Here is a 23,478-nt window from a genome sequence, read left to right on the forward strand (position 1 = left end):
AACCCGCTGCACGGAGGGAACAGACAACGGGAGTCAGCCGCCGAGATTTCTGATTCATACGAACCAGAAATCCGTCTGGTTCGCTCATCTCTAGTCATGACATAAAAAATAAAAAAAACCTCCAGCAAATAGTTAATGTTTGTATTCTTATAGTGTCCATTTTTATTTAAATTTTGCTGCCCCACCAGTCCATTTAGTGCCCCATTGTGCCGCCTAGTCTTCTGATCAGTTAGTTTACTTAGCTGCAGCAGTCCACAGTCACTGGCCAATCAGTATACATCTTCACCGGCCACCTGATATCACTTCCTGCATTCAGTCTCTTTTATTTTGCCGTTACTAAAGACCAAATAGCCTTAGTGATGGAGCCCCTTGCTGCAGATTTCCAGTAAGTGAGACACCGAGTGGCTGAATGTATAACATTGTATTTCTTAAAGGAAAACTAGCAAAAAACAAATGAAGTAAATTGCAGAGAAGTAGTATATCCTCTCCGCTGCTGATTTATCATTATTCATTGGTAATGATAATGACTATTTAATGAGCCTTTCACACAGTCCAATGGCTGTCGGACACACATTTAATTTACAGGGGGATATATGGCCAACCAATCATGATTTTTAGAACAGCCCAATCCCAGCGATGAGATAATGAAGGAGCAATTGCTTGTTTATTGGCTGATTGCGGGATGTTACCCAATAATCAACGCCCCCAATGACAGGCTTTTTATGTCCTTTATATAAATAAGATTAAATAGTAAAGCATTACAAGAAGTTCATACTCGTGTTTTAGCTCCAGAGGGTAAATCATGGTACATAGAGAGCCTCTAAAAAGTGACTGAATAAAATTTAGTAATTAAAAAGAAACGATGAATAAGCTCTTTCCGCTGGGGTGTAAAATATTTTCCATCAAGAAGTAGTCCAGTGCTTTTCAGATGGCAGAACTTGGTGCTGATCCCAGTGTCAAGTCGCTTTGTGATCTCAGGCCTTGGGCACAAAATAATATTATGAGCTCAGTGGAGCAGGGAATCGTTTTTGCCTGCAAAATTTCAAAATGCACTTGCGGCACTATACGAGGAAAAAATTGCTATATATTATTAAAGCCAGTTCTGTCTAATAGGAGAATTATGTAGACTGGGCACATATAATAATCTCACATTTATGCATTATTCAAAATGAAATTTTAAAATAAAACTGCAGTTATCTTTTGGTTTTAGGATTTTTTTTTTAGATAGAAATGGTCTCTGCAAAGTGCTTTTATTAATCAAAGCAGCATTTAGTTCTCGGAGTGAGTCAAATGAAGCACTAAGCACTAGCATCATTAAAAAGCATTGAATCTTTTTTCAAGAATTCTGCCAGATTGTTCTTGTTCAAGGGGGAAGGATTGGTTTGCTGTAATATTAAAAGCTGGCAAACAACTGAAATATAACTAGCGGTACCAGAAGCCAATTAAGATCAAAGCCGAGATTTTCAGTAGTAAGGCTTCATCGTTTTAATATTAAACATTTTTTCACTTTGACATAGATCAAGAGGTGTTAATGCGGATTCTTTGAAACAAGTCAAGTAGTGTTTTTAAGTGACAGAACTGCTATTTGTTCTATCGCAATCAATTAGTATCAGGCCCCAGAATCCTCTCTATTTCTCCAATGCTGTATCTGAAGTATCTGTTGCCGACAAACAAGAACAGCACTGTAGGCTTTCATTGTAGAAGATGGGTCTGTAAGAAAAAAAGGGACTAAGTGCATACATGAAGAACAAAGCCCCCGCATTTGTATTCCACCCTCCCTAGTCATCCACACTAAACATACACATGTATCTCATCGGTAAGGAGGCAGATGTTGCCAGTGACTAAATAGTTAATATAGTCACAGCAGAGACATTGGTGTCACATACTAATGCTTTTCTAGGAATTTTAGGGGAAAAATATATGCAAAGTAGCTCTCTTCCAAAGGAAACTTGCTCTCACTTGCCATCTTTTGGTGGTAGACGTCCTGCTAATCAGTGTATTCACGAGCCTTAGAATGTGACTAAGGGTTATGAGAGCCAAGCCAGAATCTCTCCCAAAAGGGAAAGTTACATATTCGTTGTGGAGGGATACATACCACTGCTCTTTCTAAAGTGGTTATCTGATGACTGCATATGACGTGTTCACAGAGTAAGGGCCCCTATTCCGCGGGACGATTATCACTCTAAAAATTGTTAGGTCATTCATAATTTAACTATAATCGTTTCGTGTAATAGCAGACAGTAATTAAACGACCAACGAGAAGTCATTGGTTGTTTGATAGAATTTGCACCTATTTTTATCGTTGATTGTTTGCAAATAGTTTGGTAATATAAGAAGTTGTTCGCAGTAGCGATGGCAGGACGGCAGCAAGAACGATCATAAGTAACGATCATCGTTCCTTGTAATTGGGTGAATGCTTTCAGGTTATTCACTATGGCGGTCGTTTGAGATTGTTTATCGTTAATTATCGAAAAATCCCTTGGTGGAAAAGGACCCTAAGTGGTCGTGGTCCAACCACTATACTTGGTTATCTTCAGCATACCCATTTGGTAAATGCGTTTACATTCGAACAGGGTTGCTCATGGTTGTGGTCACAGCAACTAGACTCCCAAACACCTAACCACATTGTCAACATGGCATAACGCCTAGTGAAATGATAAACCTTAATACCTTATAGTAATAGAAAAACAAGCACAGATTAATAAAATACTCAGAGCCAGGTAGACCACTGTGTAACCCACTTCGAAAATGTAATTGCTCGCCAACAAATGCTTTCATAGACATCAGTACAAAACAACCAAAAGTGTAGGTGTCTCTACCAAATTTATAGGCACATTGTCTACCTGGCGGCTGGGATTTGTCCAGCAATGACAGAAGGAGAATTTAGCATTTAGTAGAACACATATATCACCTGTAATAAAGGTTTCTCTGAATGTTGTACTTGGCTGTGAGTTTTGATCTATTGCAGTGCTGAAATAATTTGACCTAAGTTTATTAGGCTTTTAAAAACCGTGAGAAGATTAAACGGTATCGACAATAATAAAAGCAATGGCATTTTATGGTGCCCTGCTGGGGCTCCCAAACCAATTTACCAAGTCCACCGTATTGAAGACCAAATGGCTGAGCTAAGACTTTGTAAGGTTCATTTACTCTTTATTGTGCTTGGTATGATGTGTTTTAGTTTACTTTTGTAAGCCTGCTGATGCATGGAGCTGACTTCCAAGAATGGTTCTCTTTTCCTGGCAGATGTCTTGATCAATAAACAATGGGACTGCTGGCTAAAGTTTTCAACACAGAGGATGACCAAATTCTACATCACTTTGATTGTTTTGCAGTTAGATAATTCAACAATTGTTCCAAAATTATTTTATGGATTGGAGTTGAATGACTACTGGAAACAAAGAAACTTTTTGTTCACTATTGACAGCTGGGCAAAATGTTATAACAGTGCTGATTGGTATTTGAAATGATATCGATAGCAGGAATTGATAGCTTCTTAGTATAAACAAAGCACAATATTAACACTTTGGTTAAATTAGAAAAGTCAGCATATATGGTTTATGTTCCACAATTTTTTTTAAAAGACCAGCTGTTCCAAATGTGTGTATTTAGCAGGGGATTGGGTTAAAAAGCTATTTGGCCAGCAACTATCTTTTGTATATGGGCAGCTTTTGGCTACACTGCAACTTTAACTGTGAGTAGCCTTACTGAGAATTTTCTGGTAGTTGTGACAGCTGCTATTGCTTCTTTGCTTCTTTTACTTTACATACACTAAGTCTATGGGTCCGTGTGAAGGCACTGTTTTCTAGGACAAAAACATTGTATAAATGTATGTTCTGGGAGGGAATAATAGTAATACATTTAAAAAAACCTGTTAAGAGAAAAACTGCTCTTGTGCTACTGCTGTTATTGTGGAGCTTCAGTCTCCTCTGTGCAGTGCTTCAAGGATGTGATGTCACAGGCCTGCTCAGCCAATCAGCTCCTGAGATGTATATACTGCTTTTTGGGTTTTCTGATTATTTATAAAACAGTGGTTTTTTTATCATGAAACTGGGAAAAGCCAAATTGGCTCACAGAGTGGTTAAACTTGTCTCTAAAATCTGCGGTATTTTGTCAGTCGTCACTAGTGGATGCATTGAATAATTCCTTGCTGACCTTTTTAACCCCTTAATTTTCACATTACTATGTATTCTATTCTGTCCATTAGAATAACAGTTTGCTCTGTTATTGAGTAACCATTAGCGGGTAACTAATGACCTAGATCAATATTTTTACAAGAACCATTGTACGGAGTGACGCACAACAGGTGGTCTTCAACTATCTGTAAAATATAGGCTTATTTAAGAAGCTAATGTCTGTTCCATCTTTAAAGATCAGTAAGCAGCACAATCACTTAGCTTACAAATGCTTGTCAGTAAAACATTAAAAAAAATTACATTAGCAAAATAGCAGCCTACCATTGGCGAGTAGTGGCCTTGTTTGCAGTTTTATCCCACAATCAAATCATAGCTTAAAGGGATTTTCTGGTAGAAACCTTCTTTAGATAAAAATGCAAAATAAAATAAAAACAGACTGTACTTACCCACAGCCTCCATTATCTTGGCATTTGGTCTCCCCTGCTTACCTCACCCTGTTGTTTGCATGAGACACTACTGCTCAGCGAATCACTAGCCACAGTTTTTTAAACCAACCCCAGCACCTGGGGTGAATGTTCATTCCACAAACAGCTACTTCACTTAGGGACCCCCATACATATAAACATTCAGTTTTCCTCAAGTCTCATGTGTTGTGAAAAGAGAGAGGGGAGGTAAGGGCCCTATGACACGGCCTGATATTAAGGAGCAAGCGGGTGCCAACGTGTAAGGTCATCTGGCTGGCTTGCTCCTCATTCCCCGCTCGCTGTCTCTGCTATTACACACGCAAACATTGAGTGGGGAGCAGCAAAAGGGCTGGCCTGGATGATCCTCAGATCAGGTGGCCCATAGAAGAAAGTGGTGTGCTGCCACTAGATGTATTATACTAGTTACCTTATGAGTAAATTGTCAATAAAACAAAACTAATTTTGCAAACTTGCCTGTAAAGAATTAGAATTGGCTCCAGAGATTTGGCCTCCAGCAAGATCAGCACTAGTTTGCAGTACCTGGCACAGGTAATCAAGTGGCCGGGCCGCATGAACAATCCCTTTATCGTTCATTTGGCCATTTAAATACATTGCTTTCAGCTGTGCGTATCCTGTTTACACAGAATGATGTGTGGGTGATAGACAATGATTTATAAGGCTGTTCAGCAGATGTGATCAGCCAACAAGCATACGTTTCCCTGCTCCTCGGCTGATTGCTGACACTTCCACATGGGGCGATTATGAGCTAAATGAGCGTTTCTAGCAATACTCATTGCCAATAATTGTCCCATGTAAAAGGTACTCTTCCCATTCTTCTACTGAAGACTTTCACTTGCTATAGTTCCTTATCATATTCTTAGACAAATTAATCTCCAAATTTCTGCTGTGATATTTCAGTGGAATAAGATTTCAGGACTCGGAGACGGATGGTTTTAATGATACTTGCAGCTGCAGCCTTTCTGCCCAGGTTTCTTTATCTGCAAACCTCATCGGATTTTGGAGCAAGGGCCAAAGTGCTTATGTCAGTAAGTGCTTCCAACAAGAATATGCTGACCTTTTTCTGATATAGTTAGCATTTTGCCTTTACGTAATTGAATTTTTATAATTTTAATAATTCAGTTAAGTAGCTTTTTGACACTGGTTGATGGCTCGGCAGCTTGGTTTGATTAAACCTTATTCATCTACATGAGATGTTAATTCATTTATGTAAACATAGTCAATGAAATTGCATTTTAAACACTGTATAGCTAGCCACACTAACATTGTGTCAGAACTGTCAAAGCAAAAGTTATATAAAACTATTTGGGTAACAGTTGTTTACTCATGGGTAATCCTTGATAATCGTGTAGGATTTTGTGGGTTTAGGAGAGTCCGGGCACCGTTACCCTTTGTGGCACATTAACTATGTGGTATAATGGGGAAAATAAGAATATTTAATAAAAATATGCCTTTGTCTGTGCACTAACTAGACACCGGTCTGCTCACTCAGAGATCACATTGACTATCTATATTCATAAATGAAGTCATTTACCGCCCATTACACAAACATTAGAGGTCACTGGAAGTCATGTATCTATATAGAGGCCCAAGGCATTCTACTGAGCTCAGTGGTTTGCAAGACAAGCTCTGATATCCTTAGGAATAAATTATTCCTCATGGGGATATACACCCACATCATGTTACACATATATGTTGTGAACCTGTCAAAATGAAATGCTGACATATACACGCTCTTACTGGCACCAGCCCCATTGACTTTAGTAATACAAACAAACATCCCTAGGGCTGCATCCAACTTCCTCAGCCACTGGTAATCAAATGCCAAGACTTCTGGGTTCGGAAAGACTGGAGGATACTCAAGTTGCACTCATCTCTACTAGTCATGTTCAGGTCACTAATGTCAATGAGGCCCATACCAGTTTGAGCCTATATACTTCAGTAACCCACTTTTGACAGTTTGTCAATGTATACTGACACAGAGTACACAATTGTGATGTGAAGAAGCCAGGGCCGGCCTTTGGGGTGTGCGAGCTGTGCGGTTGCACAGGGCGCATCACTCCTGGCCAGCTAGGGGGGCGCTCTGGCAGTCAGCTGCACACTTAACTGGTCTGGCAGACAGACGTTCTGTCTGTCTGCCAGAGCGCCCCTCTAGCTGGCCGCCTGCCCTCCTTACATAGTAGTTGGTTTGGGCGCTCCAGAAGATAGACGGGCTAGGGACCTGGCAAAGTAATGTTCCGGGTTGATCCCGGTAAGCTCCGCCCCCCGCCGACAAGCCCCGCCCCCGGCACCCACCACATGTGGGAGGCTGACTTTTTTCTTGCCACATTGCAGCCTGCAGGGTGCTCAGGTCCCATCAGTGTGGTGACCTGTGACCTCTGCCCAGCCATGTGCGTCCTCCCTCCTCCTCCTCAGCAATGCTGCAGCCTCCAGGATCCTGGGCCCCTGCTGTAAGTCTGATGATTCTCTCTCCTCTGTCTCTCTACCTCTTTCCCTTCTATCTATCTATCTATCTATCTATCTATCTATATATCAGCTAAACAGTGTATAACTACTGCCCCAGCATACCCAACAGCTAAACAGTACATAACTACTACCCCCAGTATACCCCAACAGCTAAACAGTGCATAACTACTGCCCCAGCATACCCCAACAGCTAAACAGTGCATAACTACTACCCCCAACATACCCAACAGCTAAACAGTGCATGACTACTGCCCCCAGCATACCCCAACAGCTAAACAGTACATAACTACTACCCCCAGCATACCCCAACAGCTAAACAGTGCATAACTACTGCCCCCAGCATACCCCAACAGCTAAACAGTGCATGACTACTACCCCCAGCATACCCCAACAGCTAAACAGTGCATGACTACTACCCCCAGCATACCCCAACAGCTAAACAGTGCATAACTACTGCCCCAGCATACCCCAACAGCTAAACAGTGCATAACTACTGCCCCTAGCATACACCAACAGCTAAACAGTACATAACTACTGCCCCCAGCATACCCCAACAGCTAAACAGTGCATAACTACTGCCCCCAGCATACCCCAACAGCTAAACAGTGCATAACTACTACCCCCAGCATACCCCAACAGCTAAACAGTGCATAACTACTGCCCCCAGCATACCCCAACAGCTAAACAGTGCATAACTACTGCCCCCAGCATATCCCAACAGCTAAACAGTGCATGACTACTACCCCCAGCATACCCCAACAGCTAAACAGTGCATAACTACTGCCCCAGCATACCCCAACAGCTAAACAGTGCATAACTACTGCCCCCAGCATACACCAACAGCTAAACAGTACATAACTACTGCCCCCAGCATACCCCAACAGCTAAACAGTGCATAACTACTGCCCCCAGCATACCCCAACAGCTAAACAGTGCATAACTACTACCCCCAGCATACCCCAACAGCTAAACAGTGCATAACTACTGCCCCCAGCATACCCCAACAGCTAAACAGTGCATAACTACTGCCCCCAGCATATCCCAACAGCTAAACAGTGCATGACTACTACCCCCAGCATACCCCAACAGCTAAACAGTGCATAACTACTGCCCCCAGCATACCCAACAGCTAAACAGTGCATAACTACTACCCCCAGCATACCCCAACAGCTAAACAGTACATAACTACTGCCCCCAGCATACCCCAACAGCTAAACAGTGCATAACTACTGCCCCCAGCATACCCCAACAGCTAAACAGTGCATAACTACTGCCCCCAGCATACACCAACAGCTAAACAGTGCATAACTACTGCCCCCAGCATACCCCAACAGCTAAACAGTGCATAACTACTGCCCCCAGCATACCCCAACAGCTAAACAGTGCATAACTACTGCCCCCAGCATACCCCAACAGCTAAACAGTGCATAACTACTACCCCCAGCATACCCCAACAGCTAAACAGTGCATGACTACTACCCCCAGCATACCCCAACAGCTAAACAGTGCATAACTACTGCCCCCAGCATATCCCAACAGCTAAACAGTGCATAACTACTGCCCCCAGCATACCCAACAGCTAAACAGTGCATAACTACTGCCCCCAGCATATCCCAACAGCTAAACAGTGCATAACTACTGCCCCCAGCATACCCAACAGCTAAACAGTGCATAACTACTGCCCCCAGCATACCCCAACAGCTAAACAGTGCATAACTACTGCCCCCAGCATACCCCAACAGCTAAACAGTACATAACTACTGCCCCCAGCATACCCCAACAGCTAAAGAGTGCATAACTACTGCCCCCAGCATACACCAACAGCTAAACAGTACATAACTACTACCCCCAGTATACCCCAACAGCTAAACAGTGCATAACTACTGCCCCCAGCATACCCCAACAGCTAAACAGTGCATAACTACTGCCCCCAGCATACCCCAACAGCTAAACAGTGCATAACTACTGCCCCCAGCATACCCAACAGCTAAACAGTGCATAACTACTGCCCCCAGCATACACCAACAGCTAAACAGTGCATAACTACTGCCCCCAGCATACCCCAACAGCTAAACAGTGCATAACTACTGCCCCAGCATACCCCAACAGCTAAACAGTGCATAACTACTGCCCCCAGCATACCCAACAGCTAAACAGTGCATAACTACTGCCCCCACGGTAAACAGTGTAATTGCCAAATAGGCCAAGTCCAAATTTGCTGTTTTTTAGTGAAGTCACATCCCAGAGAAAAATTCAAAAAGTGATTAAAAGGTCACATATATAACGGGGGGGGGGGGGGGTAGATGATTGATAGATACATACATAGATGGTACTTCTATCGGGGGTCGGGGGGTTTGGGGGGGCTGGGGTTTAGGGGTGGAGCTTGTTGTAGTAGGATTTTGTATATTGTATCTAAATCCTACAGCCTCCTGTCCCGTTTGTGGTTTTATTGTGGGGGGTTGTCTGGAGGGATGGGAGGCTGTGAGATTTAGTCTATGTCACCATTAGGGGGTATCAACAGGGGCGGGGGGGGGGCGCCAAAAGAAAGTTTCGCACAGGGCGCCATCTACCCTAAGGCCGGCCCTGGAAGAAGCCCCAACACTTGGATTTCTACCGTAGTTGTGCCACTGGATTTGCACAAGGAATACTCCCTATTTAATAGGGCTAATCTGTATGGGGCCAGACTTTTCTGCTCAGGATGCACAAGAAAAATCAGCATGTTCTTTATTCTTGCTGCTTCTTCTCCATAAAGTGGACAAAAATCTGTGTGAACTTTTTGCCATTAATGTGGCAAGGGTTACAAAAAACCCATGCATTGTTGGCAGTACTTGTGCTGAGATCCTGCTAAGTCTTACACAGAGCCTAATACACACTTTGGTGGCAAGAACTTTGTTAGATACCTCAGTAAACCCAATATGGAACCCTTTTTGATTATAGCAATATATAGGTAGCCTATTTTGCTTTTGAGATACATCAACTCATAGGATACAAAAACTAAAAAGTTTTTTTTACATCTAGTTCAAAACTATAAAATCTTGTTAAGGAATTCTTAGTGTAGAATAAGAGCATACAAACCCCTACAGTGATGTATATTATGTATATTAAAGGTGGTTTTTACCAGGAGCAGGCTGGGGGAGTAGTATTGTATGGAGTTTTGGAATATGGATTATGTTTTGATTTATTATGGAGAAACAAAGGGGTTTACGTATCATATTATAGGTGGCTGAGAGTGTTCATATACTAGCTTTCAGGCTGTTGTTGTAGATGTTGTTGTTTATGCAGGATTTACTATTGTTTGTGTGCTGTGAATTTACATTTTTGCACCATAAACAAATCTGAAGAGTGGGTCATCTCAGTATATATATGCCAGCTAGGTATCAGTATACTGTTGCTTTTAGACGGGCATAATACGGAAGCACTTTCCTGTCAGTATTATGGCTGACAAATGTCACTTCTGCTTGTCAGACCCACAGTCTGGGAAAATGTGTTTGTGTAAAACAGGTCTAATATAAGCATCAGTGTTAATGTTATTTAAATTTAATTTTATTTTGTCTTCTCTATGGAGCCTATCTCCTGTAGTGAAGGGTGCACTTCCATTGGGTATAAATCATGATCAGAGGGGATCTTTATACTGAGACTCCAACTGTGTGACATATCAAAAGTTGAAGCAAAAGTACCACTTGGCATACAGAATTTTTTTATATATGATCTGGCCCGCCTCCAGTGCACTGAGCGAGCTAACTGCAGATGGAGAAACCGATGCTTGTTGGAAAAAAAAGAGACCAAACACAGGAAGTCCCACTCATATGCGCTCATAGAGAAGGCTGTCATGTGACTGATGGACACATTGAGCCGTGACTCTGTACTGGCCAGTACTTCATGTGTTTAGGAAGTGATAAAAATTGAGAGTTCTCAGTTAATACCTTTCTGCTTTCCATGAATTGTCTACCATACCTTTATATTGCAATGTCGTTTTGTGTATAAATATGTGATTTTTCAGATATTGTGTTAAACCGTGTCTGATGAAGAGACCTTAGCCTAGTCTTGTCTAGTCTTGTCCAAATTTTTTTCAGTTAGCCATAAAATCATATCATTTATTGAAAAGGCCACATTTTTTATCCCTTGTAGCCATTTCTTACTTCCAAAGGAAATGTCAGCTAGTGTCTTTTAAAGGGGAACTATCAGCAGGTTAGATGAACCTATCCTGCTCATAGCCCCCTATTGGGCCTGGGGTACTGAGGATGACGGTATGTCTCTTACCTTCCTCCTCGGCACTGTTCCTGTGCTGTTAGTTTTTTCATCCTCCGTCGGGAGCACCATTGGGAGCACTGCCCCGCCCCCATCACGTAAGCCGGCTTCCACCATGGGGACAGTGCTCCGGAATGAGGATTAAGAAACTAACAGCACAGGAACAGTGCCGAGGAGTAAGGAGTAAAGAGACATACTGTAATCCTCAGCGGCCCAGGCGCAATAGGGAGCTATCAGCAGGTTAGGTTCGTCTAACTTGCTGATAGTTCCACTTTAAAGGCATAGCAGATTTTAGCCAAACCTATTAGATTTTCCTAAGATTCAACAGTCACAAGCTAGTTAGAGGAAAAGCCATTTAAATGCCACTTTATTAACACCCGTCCTTATTTCAATAAAGTAATGGAACTTACAAAAATGTACATGGATTTGTAACAAAAAAAAAAAAACATTTAACCCAGCCGCCCGTGTAACATGAATTGTTATTGTAGAGTAATCCGCAGGGAAAGAGCTGATAAATTAGCGGTTAAAATTGACAAGTGACAAGACATTTGGAAATATCATTTGTCGTCTTTCTACAGTGAAGGTGATATCCGTGCATTTCGAATAATGCCTTTTCCTGCATCCAAAACTGTGAAAATAACAGGCAGCAGGTTGGGTAAATGTGCCGTTCCTCCCAAATCCCTTTTTATAACAGTCTTAAAGCGCACCAGGCTATTACTCCCTATTGCTAGTAAATTGAAGTTTTTTACAGTATATCACTATCACTGAGTCTATAGCTTTCCCTGGTTATTGTAGGGCATACCTCAGCATGGAGCGAGGCTTCCACACAGTCCCACATCTGCACATCTATGTGTCTTTCTGGATTAAACAAGCAATTTATTAAAGCCCTTTGCAGGAAGCATACCAGCAGTGAAGGGGTGCAGGCAGAGGATTTAGCTACAACACAACCTGCTCTTCTGTGGAACGATATTGACATGGAAGAAAGTGAAACTTTCCATACATTTTACTCTCACTGGGGAAATCTGTATGCTACTGGAATGTGCAGAAAGTATAGACTGAGCCTAAACACTGAAACAGTATCTTCAGTTATGTGGCCTCATGCACACCGCCTTATTATAGGTCCGTACAACCTTCAAGTTGTAGAGATCAGTAATAGGGCCTCTATCGTCTTCTATTAGTTTACTGCAAAGCTGTATGCTAATGATTTCATAAAATGTCCCATATAAACTGTGCTGTATTCGCTTGCATTCTATATTACGGACGTGTTCTGCCCTGCAAGTATTGCTTAATAGAATATGGCACCCATAGAGCATTATACACATGAGGCTTTAAAAGTTTTTTTTTTGGAAAAATAGAAAACTTTGTGTACTGTCTCCGCATAAGTAAAAAAAAGATGAATACGCTGCTATAAAGTAATGATAAAATACTTATAGATATAAAACATAGGAACAGAAGTTTCACTGGTACATAAGATCCCCCACAGCTGCATCTGCTCCTGCTTGCTGGTCTGTGTGTCTTGTACACTTTCCAGGGCAGGACATGTAGACTTTACATGTTTGCTATTTACACTGCAAGATTTGCACAAGCATACACATGTATGGCTTATTGTACCAATATTTTGAGAGTAAGATAAAGTGAAGTCTATTGAAGGTTTGTTCATGATTTGTAAAGGAAACCCGTGAATCATCATAATTGCCACATTTAGTTATTTCACGATGTCACTAGCGTTGTTACCAATGTGATTGGTTCAATGTGAAAGCTGGATTTCAGAGAACTCTTCTGATCTGTCTTAGTAAAATCCCTTTATTGTGCTGTACCTCTGTTATTCCTCTGGGAAAAGCTTCAACTTATTACTAACCAGGTGTTATCATATAACTTGTCCTTACATCATCTGACCATGTCCATTCCTTATTGTCAGTGTGATATTGACATGGGGCAGATGTTTGAGTCACATATGGGTATGTTCACACAGAATCAAATGAAGAATCTACATGAAAACTGAATCCACATCTCCTGGTTTAGTTTGTACTGAAAATTATAGCGGATATTTTTTTCCAGCATGGATTTCAGATCCAGAACCAAGATCACTTATTTGTTGGAAATATCAACCTAGGCTGAAACTCCCTATTCTGTAGAGTCAAATCAGGAGTCGTATCTTCTCATTGTCATTACAGGCAATGTTAAGGCACTATTACACGGAACGATTATTGGCCGTATTCGGCCCATAATCGCCCTGGGTAATAGAACACAATGATCACTGACATGAATGATGTCGGCTGATCGTTGTAGTCGTTTGTCTTTCAACATATTGACTCAGATCACTGCTATATGCTATGGGCTGCCCGGATGATCTAAACCCAGGCAGCCCCCCGCACCTCTCCGCGGCCCCTCCCGCACTCACCCGCTCGCTGCCACTGTGTGTAATAGTGGCGGCAGAAAGCGGGGGACGAGAAGCAAACGAGTATGACAGCACTCGTTTGCTCCTCATAGTCGCCCCGTGTAATAGGGGCTTTACAATGAAAGGTGACATGCCTATTGTTAAGCTAGATAACACAAGATCCACTATTGCTAATAGGTAATGGTCACAGCTCCACTCCTCTCCCTTGTACAAAGACTGTTGCTTAGGTCACAGAGCATCCATAGAACAAATGCATTCTCTTTTAGGAACCTTTTAGAAACTGTAAGGGTGCCTTCACACATACTGACTCGCAGCAGAAAACTCCCTGCGAGTTTCTGCTACGAGCCGAGGTCCTTGAAGGCCCCTATAACTACATACAAGCAGTGGTCTGAAAGACCGCTGCGTGTATGTAATGCAGCCGCCCCCTTAACCCCTTCGGCTCCCGCACCAGTCCCGCACCGCTGTCCCCATATATTACCTGGCTCTGGCTGCACGGGGTCCCGGGGTCCTGCTCTGCCGCCCAGCCAATCAGTGGGTGCGGCTGGGCAACACCCTGATTGGCTGGGCGGCAGAGCAGGACCCCGGGACCCCGTTCAGCCAGAGCCAGGTAATGTATGGAGACAGCAGTGCGGGGGCCCAAGGAGTTAAGGGGCGGCTGCATTACATACACGCAGCGGTCTTTCAGACCACTGCTTGTATGTAGTGATAGGGGCCTTCAAGGCCCTTGGCTCGTAGCAGAAACTCGGGAGCTTTCTGCTGCAAATCGGTATGTGTGAAGGCACCCTAATGGTGCTACAATGTATTCAGAGGTATCCATATTACTGTAGAAATGTTTCCTGTGAAGAACCAAGCCTATAAAAGCTATAATGGCAACTATATGGGCTTATTACCCACCATTCCTAGAAATACATAAAAGTAAGAGAAGGGCCATAAGGAATTCCAGTCCTTATGGCCACCAACAGGTCATGTGTTGAGTATTTCACAGGTGATATAATTATACTCGGGGCATCAGGTATTATCACAGGTGTTCTTTGTATGGGATATCCTCAAAGCAGGATCAGTTGGTGGGCCATGAGGACTGGAGTTGAGAAGCACTGAGTAAGAAACACCTAAATAGACCTTTGTTTTGCATGCATGTATATATAGTATAGGCGTAGATCCTATCTTACAATATAAGCAGTTATTCACATTTTGATGAGCAGATGCTTCATTTTTATCAGTGACTGAAAATCGATAGAATGAAATATGAACAGGAATCTGTTTCATCAAACATTAAATCAGTTGATTCCTCTTATGCCATGTAACACTGTCTGTTTTAGGAAGGCTTGTAGTGGCAGGCTGTGGGATGATATATACTGTATATGGTGGTTGATGGGATGTATGAATACCTTTAAGTTATAGAATTATTCAGCAGAATGTAACCATGTATTTATCATTATGGAATAGAGCAATCTTGAAATAATCCGTTTTTGTTAATTGGTAAAACAATGGTTAACAGAATTTGTATTTCTTATAGGTAAAACCCTGTTATCAAAACGTGGACTCGTCCGTTTGATGAACCATGACGCTGTGTGTGCTTCATGCTGGCATGGTGCTGGGAATGGCGTCATTGGTCTATGCAGTTAGTTTTCCTGAAGACGACGAGCCTATTAACATTGTAGATTATCACTGTAAGTATTTTCACCTTTTACTTTCAGTTTCACAGCAAACTTCCTACACTGTAATAGATTTGTTGTCAAGGCGAATGTACCATCAGCGGCCCTGGGCCCACCTCCAGTTCTTTAACCCTGGCCAGTGCCCAGTAATAGACCGCCACTGTGTGAGGGAACCGGGCTGTGGATCAAAAAAAGGACCGCTGCACCAGCATCCTCAATGTTGGTGCCGTTCTATTGATATGCTACATTACAAGCAATTGTACCTGATGGTACATTCGCTTTAAGGTATGAAACAGCAAACCTTGTGGTCAGAGAGGGGACATGGTAGAACTCCAGGGTACACTTCCATCATTTTTGGCTCATGAACTACCTGTTTAAAAAATGGGATCAGCCAATGAATGAGCGCACACTTGTTCATCATTATCAGTCTGTTTGGCCAATACTTGCCCCATGTAATAGGACCTTAAGTTAAAGAATAAACATTAATGAGTAATGAGTGTATGGCAAGGAGGATGACAGTGGGAAAAGAGGGCCAAGCAAATTGGATTTTTTTCCGCCCAACCATATAGTTCTAGGAGGGATAAGAGCTGTCTGCTTCAACTTACCTTCTGTCCCTATAGAGAACACATGAACACTATTTCGGCTGTGCCAAAGGCTATTATGTATAAACAGACAGTTGTTGAAATTGTATAGCCATCTTAAGCCCTACCCTTCCCATCCCACCAGTCCCTAAAGAGCACAACCCAATTTTGACTGGTCTGTTTTTGTGTTTTCTTAGTTTATTTATTAATATTAGTTTTAATAGTAGCGGAAAGTCTTAAAGAATTACAAACAAGAACATCCTCTCTTTGTCTTTAACCTCAATCCTTGCAGTCCTTAGCGTCCCGTTAAATGATTCCGTATTTAAATATTTGATGAATTTGTGGACTTGCACAGATATAATTGTGTTCCAGTTCTCCCAGAAGGCTTCATTGTGCAGTTTCTCAGTACACTGAATTATTTGCATAGAATCGTATAACCTAGACTAATTTAGATGAAATCCCTCCAGCATCTTTTAGACTGCTTCTCTAGAAGAAAACGCCTGTCTACAAGGAGAACATAACATGTCTACAGTGTACTCTGTAGTTGTCTCATGAGGGGCCACACGTAATTTGAAAGGGAAGGAAGTCACATTTGCTGACATTGGTCATATTTTTTTCATTTCTATTCAAGATGTTTCAACAGGGATTTAACTTAAACCCTTCTACACCTAGTATATACAGCTAATCAATTTTGTATATTGATTCTTTAGCTGTGTAATCCAGAGTGATGGTGTATCCCATTTTAACTTGCAGATTCAAGGCAATATCCAGTATTTAAAGGACGCCCTTCAGGCAATGAATCACAGCACAGCTTGGACTTTCAACTGATGTTAAAAATTCGAGACACACTTTATGTTGCTGGAAGGTAATTTCCTTTAATCTGTTTATAGGAATTGGACTTGCATTCTATTTTCCGTTCGACAGTCATTTTTAAAGCTCGCAGAAAAGCATCTGTTTAGGAAATGAAAATAGTAATCTCTATCAATATATTAGGTTTCATGTGTAGAAGGCAATGGCACAGAACAAAACAACGGTCATATGGAGGCTTCATGTGACTGAGCTTGACATTCCAACAAGCTGAAGCATGATTCCTATGTAAGGAGGTAGCTGTGCTATGTTACAATTTTTACTGGATCTTTTGGTTGAGAATTCCATCAAGTGTTTAACTTAAACTTGAAAATATAATTTCTCTTAACACTAACAAGTGTAAAAGGGATTATCCCAAGAAAGCCAAGACAGGATAACTAGCTGATCGGTGGAGGTTCAACTGCTGGGCATCCCTCCAATGACAAAAATGGTGGAACCTTGTCCCGTGAGTGGATGGAGCAGCAGCATACATGCATTGACCTTGACTTCATTCACTCTTTTAGGGCAAAGAAGGTGCTGCCGCTCCATTCACTCAAGGGACAAGGGACCCCTGCCCAAGTGATCGTTGAGTGGACTAGTAATCAGACCCCACCTGATCAGCTAGTTTCCCCTATTTTTATAATAGATTATAACTTGCAATCTTGGGAAAACCCCTTAAAAAAGGTTGTCTAGTCTATATAACCTCTTTTCAAAGTGCTATATTACCATCCACTATTAGACAGAGCAGATTAATATAGATGGTCCCCTGCTGTAGTTTTTACCTGTTTATGTAGTTAATTGTAATTTATTCATTCGAATGACCAGTAATGCAATACTACAAACCACAGCATGGGAAATGTTTGGCTGGCTACAGATAGCTGGGACTTTCAGAAGCCGGTCCCACTGTGCTAAGTTTTTTACTCTGTATTTTTTACGCTGTATTTTTATTGGAGCTTAAACTACACAATCTAACTTTGGGCTTAATCTATTGTTTTGAGCCCAATTAAAAATAGTATAGGGTAGTCAGGTTCAGATTCTTTGTTAGCAAAAAAAAATCTTAATTACAGACATTTAAAACAAAGTCATAGACACAAAAAAAGTAGTCAGGAAAACATAAGTAACAATTAAGGATGAGCGAACCTAAAGCAGGTTCAGTTCAGTTTGGTATTTGATTATGGGTGGCTGAAGAAGTTGGATGCAGCTCTCGGGTGTCCTGCCTTTTCATCTAACTTCCTCAACCACCAAAAATCGAATGCAGCATGCTCTGGTTCAGACAAACCCAAGCATGCTTGAGGTTCACTCATCTCATATAATCATACTGGCACTAAAACGTATACGGATCTAATATATATTTTGTGTATAATGGTAAAATCGCTACAACAAAATTTTAATCTTAGTACATATAGAATAATAGTATTCCCAGTAGTATACCAATTACACAAGCATATAAAGTGACAACCGAATAATAAGAACTGAAGCACGTAGCTATGTAATTGTGTTACCGACAAAACGTGTCATGCGACTATTAACACCTTACTTTGAGATCCTTCTGTGATTATCCAGTTGCTCGCTGTTTTGTATGTCACACTTATGAAACACAAGGCAAAAACATATTTCAAGCTTGATGGATTTAGAAATATGTTTTGGTTGTGTTGCAAATCTTGTGATTGATCATCACTGTTAAACACAGAAATGCAGGTTGATGACTCCTACCTTGGAAGAGACATTGATCTTAAGAAATCTGATTAAAAAATCTGTTGATTGATGGTTTGTGCAACAGCAACCTGCTAAAACATGCAAAGCCTAAATCTTAGAAGCACATGGAAAGAAGGTTAGGCTGCTTTGTCACAAAAAAAGAAAGCAAATGAAACCGATACTCCTTACTAAACAAGGAAAAATGTAATCTGACAATAGACAAAGAAATTCAGTAGGGCTGCAGAACATTTATTGTCTGACAGAGGTCTTGAAAATACATTTGTCATGCTATGCATGAATGACTCGAAGGCCAGTACTCTTCTCCATTTCCTGAAGAAGCTTCTTTCTTTATCTTTCACAGAGATCAAGTTTATGCTGTAAATTTAAATGAGATGCACAAGACTGAAGTAACGCCGAGCAGAGTAAGTGAACGTATTCCATAAGTGCCATCAAAAAGCCGCCTTGACTTTTAAAAGAAAATGTCATTCAAAGTCTTTTTTGTTTTACGATTTTTGTTTCTTCAGAAGTTGACATGGAGATCGGGTCAAGCAGACCGAAAGAATTGTGCAATGAAAGGCAAGCACAAGGTATTTGTGGACTCTTGAAGGCTAAACTTCAAAAGATGACGTTGATAGAAGCTTGTGATTTTCTAATGTTTCATGTCTTTCGTGATTCAGGATGAATGCCATAACTACATCAAGGTTTTTGTTCCTCGAAATGACGAGATGGTCTTTGTCTGTGGCACAAATGCATTCAATCCCATGTGTAGATACTACAGGGTAAGAAAGGCCTTTTATTCTCTTCGTACCCTGATGCAAATCCTTTCAATCTTTTTGCCTTCTGGTAACATACAGGCGATTGATAGAACATGTGTTGGATCTGACTGATATAATCATGGACACTGGAGGCTTAGTTGTCAGGTTTAATTATCAATTAGGGCGCCGTTCATCTAGTAGCTGCCAGCCGAACAGCTATCTCTCAGGTTCACCCCATAGATATGAGCTTTTACATTGGCAAAAGTTTGTGTTCTTAAAGGAGAGAGGAGAGTTAAGGCACTGTAAGACAACCTAACCCTTCTACTTCTGTTGAGAGGCCCGATAACAGTCGGCCAAACCCGCCAAAGTTGGAGGGTTTGATTGATTTTTGTCAAAATTGTATGTAGGCCTTTAATTTTGTTGACTGCACTCTAGTTACATTTATTTGAGTATTAATACCGAGGAATTGGTCTTGCTGCTCAGTTGAACTGACGAAGTCTCTTTGATGACTAGTGAAATGTTTGGAAGGGTTTTTCTTGACTTTGAAGACCTTGATGACTGACAGCCCAGACATGTCATTGTTAATATCTGAAAACTGATAGAGAATCAGCATCTTGTGATTTATTATAGTTACTAGAATTTATATTTTAATAGACATGTCATACTTGCTATCGAGGATAAAAGCTGTAAGTAGGTGGATTAACCTACTGCTTGAACCATGACGAGTCAAATAAACACATGATTAGCTGCTCAGAGCCGCAGGGAGTTCTTTGGCACTTAAAATGTAAAATCTATCTGTAGTAAATGATCATTTGGTTTTTCATCCTCATTGACAGTCTAAATAACTACAACAATGTCTATAAATTCATAAATTTTATCAAAATTATTTACAAATGTAATAAGGCTGAAGTGCCCAGAGAACCTGCCCAGCTGATTTATGTATCTTGTACTTTTGCAGTTAAGCTCTTTGGAATATGACGGGGAAGAAATAAGCGGCTTGGCCAGATGCCCATTTGATGCCAAACAAACCAATGTGGCCCTCTTTGCTGGTAAAACATTTGCTGCTGCTGTTGTTGTGTTTTTTTTTTAGTTTGTAGGACTAATGACATTATAATTTCAAGAAATAAGATTCAGATGCACATTTTTGTTTAAAGGGGTAGTTCACAAAAAGTTTTTTTTTCTTTCAAATCAACAGGTGACAGAGATTTGTAGTTTACTTCTATTAAAACATCTGCTGTATGTCCTGCAGGAAGTAGTTTTCTTTTGAGTCTAGAGAACAGGAAAGGTTTTCTATGGGGATTTTTTACTGCTCTAGAAAGTTCATGTCACAGACAGAGGTGTCAGCAGAGAGCACTGTGTCAGACTGGAAGGACATACAGAAGCTAAGTACTGGAAGACTTGAGATTTTTAATAAAGAAAATTACAAATCTCTGGCACTTTCTGGGACCAGATGATTTGAAAGAAAAAAAAAATTGGTGAACTACCCCTTTTAGGACCTATATTCTATATTTCAAGTAAAGTCAATGGGTTATCACTAGGATATTCCATCACTTTGTGGTTGGGGGGGTGGGGTTCTGGAACGAAGGGGATTGCAGCAGGGGCACAGCACCACATTCCCCCAATTGCTTTAGACTGCAAAGTGTTACCCCAGCCACGCACTGTGCAGGGAACAGCAGTGCCATGCCTTTTGAGCTCCACTGTACAGGGAACACGGTTCAGCACTCATTCATTCTTTGGACTAGTCCCAGAGGTCATAACCCCCCACTGATCATAAAGTGGTAGCCATAATTTTATAAGACATTAAAAGCTCTGTGGAGTGGCTTGTAAACTCTGCAACATGACCTGGTTTTTCCACTAATGCTATATATGTTTAGCAGCGCTGAGGAAATGCCCCAGCGGAAGGATAAACTGCATCAGCACATTAGCCTATAGGGGTTCTGTAGTGAGACAGAAATAGTGTATATTTTTATCAAAGTAGTCTTTTCTCCTACATTTGTAAATCTTCCAGTATTTTAACACCATAGTCTTAGCTATTGTTGTTGTTGCTGTATTTTTGCATCAGGTATTATAGCTCGGCTGTTATAATAGAGATGCTACTACCATAGATGTTATATCTATTTCATTGCCAACATTCTCGTTTTTGACACCTTTACAGTGCAGTCATATTTTGTACAGGACAACTCCTGCATGGACAGATATTATAATCTCGGCACGGCTTTAGCTTTTCTTTTAATGCTGCTGTTTTGTGTGGTGTCTTAAAGTGTTTTATACCCTTATAGCATCAATGCATACGTACCATATTTCTAAGAAATATACCTATAGTTTACTTTGTGTTTATAGTCAATATCATAATGACTCGTTCTTCTTTCTCGCTCAGGTGGGAAGTTATATTCCGCTACCATGGCCGACTTCCAAGCCAGTGATGCTGTAATCTATCGGAGCATGGGGGATGGATTTGCTCTGAGGACAATTAAATATGACTCCAAGTGGCTAAAAGGTACTTAAAACCAAGCTCTTACTCATAGTGACAAAGAGATGTGGCATCTACATGATATGAGAATGAAGTGGAACACAGTTTAATAGTATTTCTCAGAAATAGAATGCATATTAAGTGCCTTAGACCCTTTTAGGTTTGACACAGCTATATGATGGAGCTAAATCTTGCACGCTGGTACATCAAGGTCTTTACTCCAAATGCATATTTTCCCCTTTTGCAAAATGGTTTATGATTGATTCTGCAATTTAAAAAAATTTAACTGTATTATAAATCCTTAGAGGCCTTTTTACACTCCATTAGACAGCATTAAAGACTGTAAGATCATTTAGGCGTGAATCCCCTCATGTATGTAAATATATATATGTGTATGACGTTAGACCTATATCAGCTCAGCAGGCTCACGTTTTACTTTATACAGTCACGTCGGGTTTGTGTATCTTATCCAATATAACTGATATACGTATCCTGTCCTACTGACTTTCCAGAGCCACATTTTCTGCACGCAATAGAGTACGGCAACTACATCTACTTCTTTTTCCGAGAGATTGCTGTGGAGCATAATAATTTAGGCAAGGTAAGTGCAGATTTGGGGGGTTTCCAAGTTCTAGTGTTTAACGCGCTACTATAGAAAAGATGAGGAGTTCAAGTTCACAAATGTGGCATAACATTTTGAGCAAGTCGACGCTTGATAAATCTCTCTGCTATTATAAAATTATCCATTAGCCTTGGGGCTGTGCATTTTCATCTGCTTCTCCTGCAATCTATTACCACGATATTTGCTTCACTCTTTTCTTTAATTAATCTTCAAAGACGGACTTTCCATGACCTAGAAAACTAATGTATCTTATGCAGCCTAGGTGTGTGTTATCGGTTCTTCAAATGTGCAGAAAATAATACATGGCTTTATCCGAGACCAAAATGGCTGGCAGATTCCTGCATGACCCTGATTAGAAAATCACTTTATTTCTTGGCAAGGATTAAATGCATAAATATGTTTATATTTCAACAGAGGTTCCATTGTGCCTCCCAAATGTTAAATATTTAAATGACACAAATGCAGTTTATGATACTTTGGCTACATTATAGACATTCCACTGTAAATTATTAAACCATTTACGCATGGTTAATTAAAGACTCCGCAAAAGGTGGGGAATCTGTGCGAATGTTATGGGCTTTGCTCAGTGGTGCATTAAAATGGACATCAGGCTGCAGTTAAATACTGTCTGCTTTCTTTCAGCAACTAATTCAGACTAACTACAGCTTGCTGAAAGCATACTTGTACAGAATTTTCCTAGATCCAAGGAAAAGAAAATTATATAGAATCTACAATTGTCGTCATTTGACATTTTTCTGTAGAATGTTTCTTAATGGAAGAGACTTTGACTAAAGGCAATACTATATCTAGCGCCCAAGACCTAACTGCAAGCTGGTAGTCACACAATTTTTATATATTTGTAACTTTGAGTCAATTTGATATAAGGTTTTATACAAGTTGATTTTGAGCACTATTTGCGCTAGGTTTACTTGTTCTGTTTTGTAAGTGTGTGATATGTTATGGGCAAGGATAGGGCATTCAATGGCCAGACTGATTATGAGACAGCAGGAGAGGAGTGTGCTGATGGTGTCAGGATTCAGTGACCTGTTCACTCATGTGATTTTGTTATTAATAATAGGGCACCACATGGCAGGGGCAGTCGGTATAGATCCAAAGCCACAGTC

The 23,478-nt window shown here is 40.9% G+C and overlaps 1 protein-coding gene across 5 annotated transcripts in view; it reads left to right on the forward strand.

Annotated features, from left to right (window-relative positions):
* Positions 1–23,478, forward strand: part of SEMA6D (semaphorin 6D) — a 73,075-nt gene that overhangs the window by 28,941 nt on the left and 20,656 nt on the right. For all 5 annotated transcript variants that reach the window (XM_069983003.1, XM_069982994.1, XM_069983021.1 and 2 more), the window contains exons 2-9: positions 15,247–15,400; positions 16,720–16,831; positions 18,869–18,929; positions 19,032–19,094; positions 19,185–19,286; positions 20,221–20,311; positions 21,640–21,759; positions 22,245–22,333. In XM_069983003.1, coding sequence (XP_069839104.1) covers positions 15,292–15,400; positions 16,720–16,831; positions 18,869–18,929; positions 19,032–19,094; positions 19,185–19,286; positions 20,221–20,311; positions 21,640–21,759; positions 22,245–22,333 — 747 coding nt within the window. In that variant the 5' untranslated portion in view covers positions 15,247–15,291. The remainder of the gene's footprint in view (positions 1–15,246; positions 15,401–16,719; positions 16,832–18,868; positions 18,930–19,031; positions 19,095–19,184; positions 19,287–20,220; positions 20,312–21,639; positions 21,760–22,244; positions 22,334–23,478) is intronic.

The sequence above is a fragment of the Dendropsophus ebraccatus genome, chromosome 1, assembly GCF_027789765.1.
Source record: "Dendropsophus ebraccatus isolate aDenEbr1 chromosome 1, aDenEbr1.pat, whole genome shotgun sequence".
Lineage (NCBI taxonomy): Eukaryota > Metazoa > Chordata > Amphibia > Anura > Hylidae > Dendropsophus > Dendropsophus ebraccatus.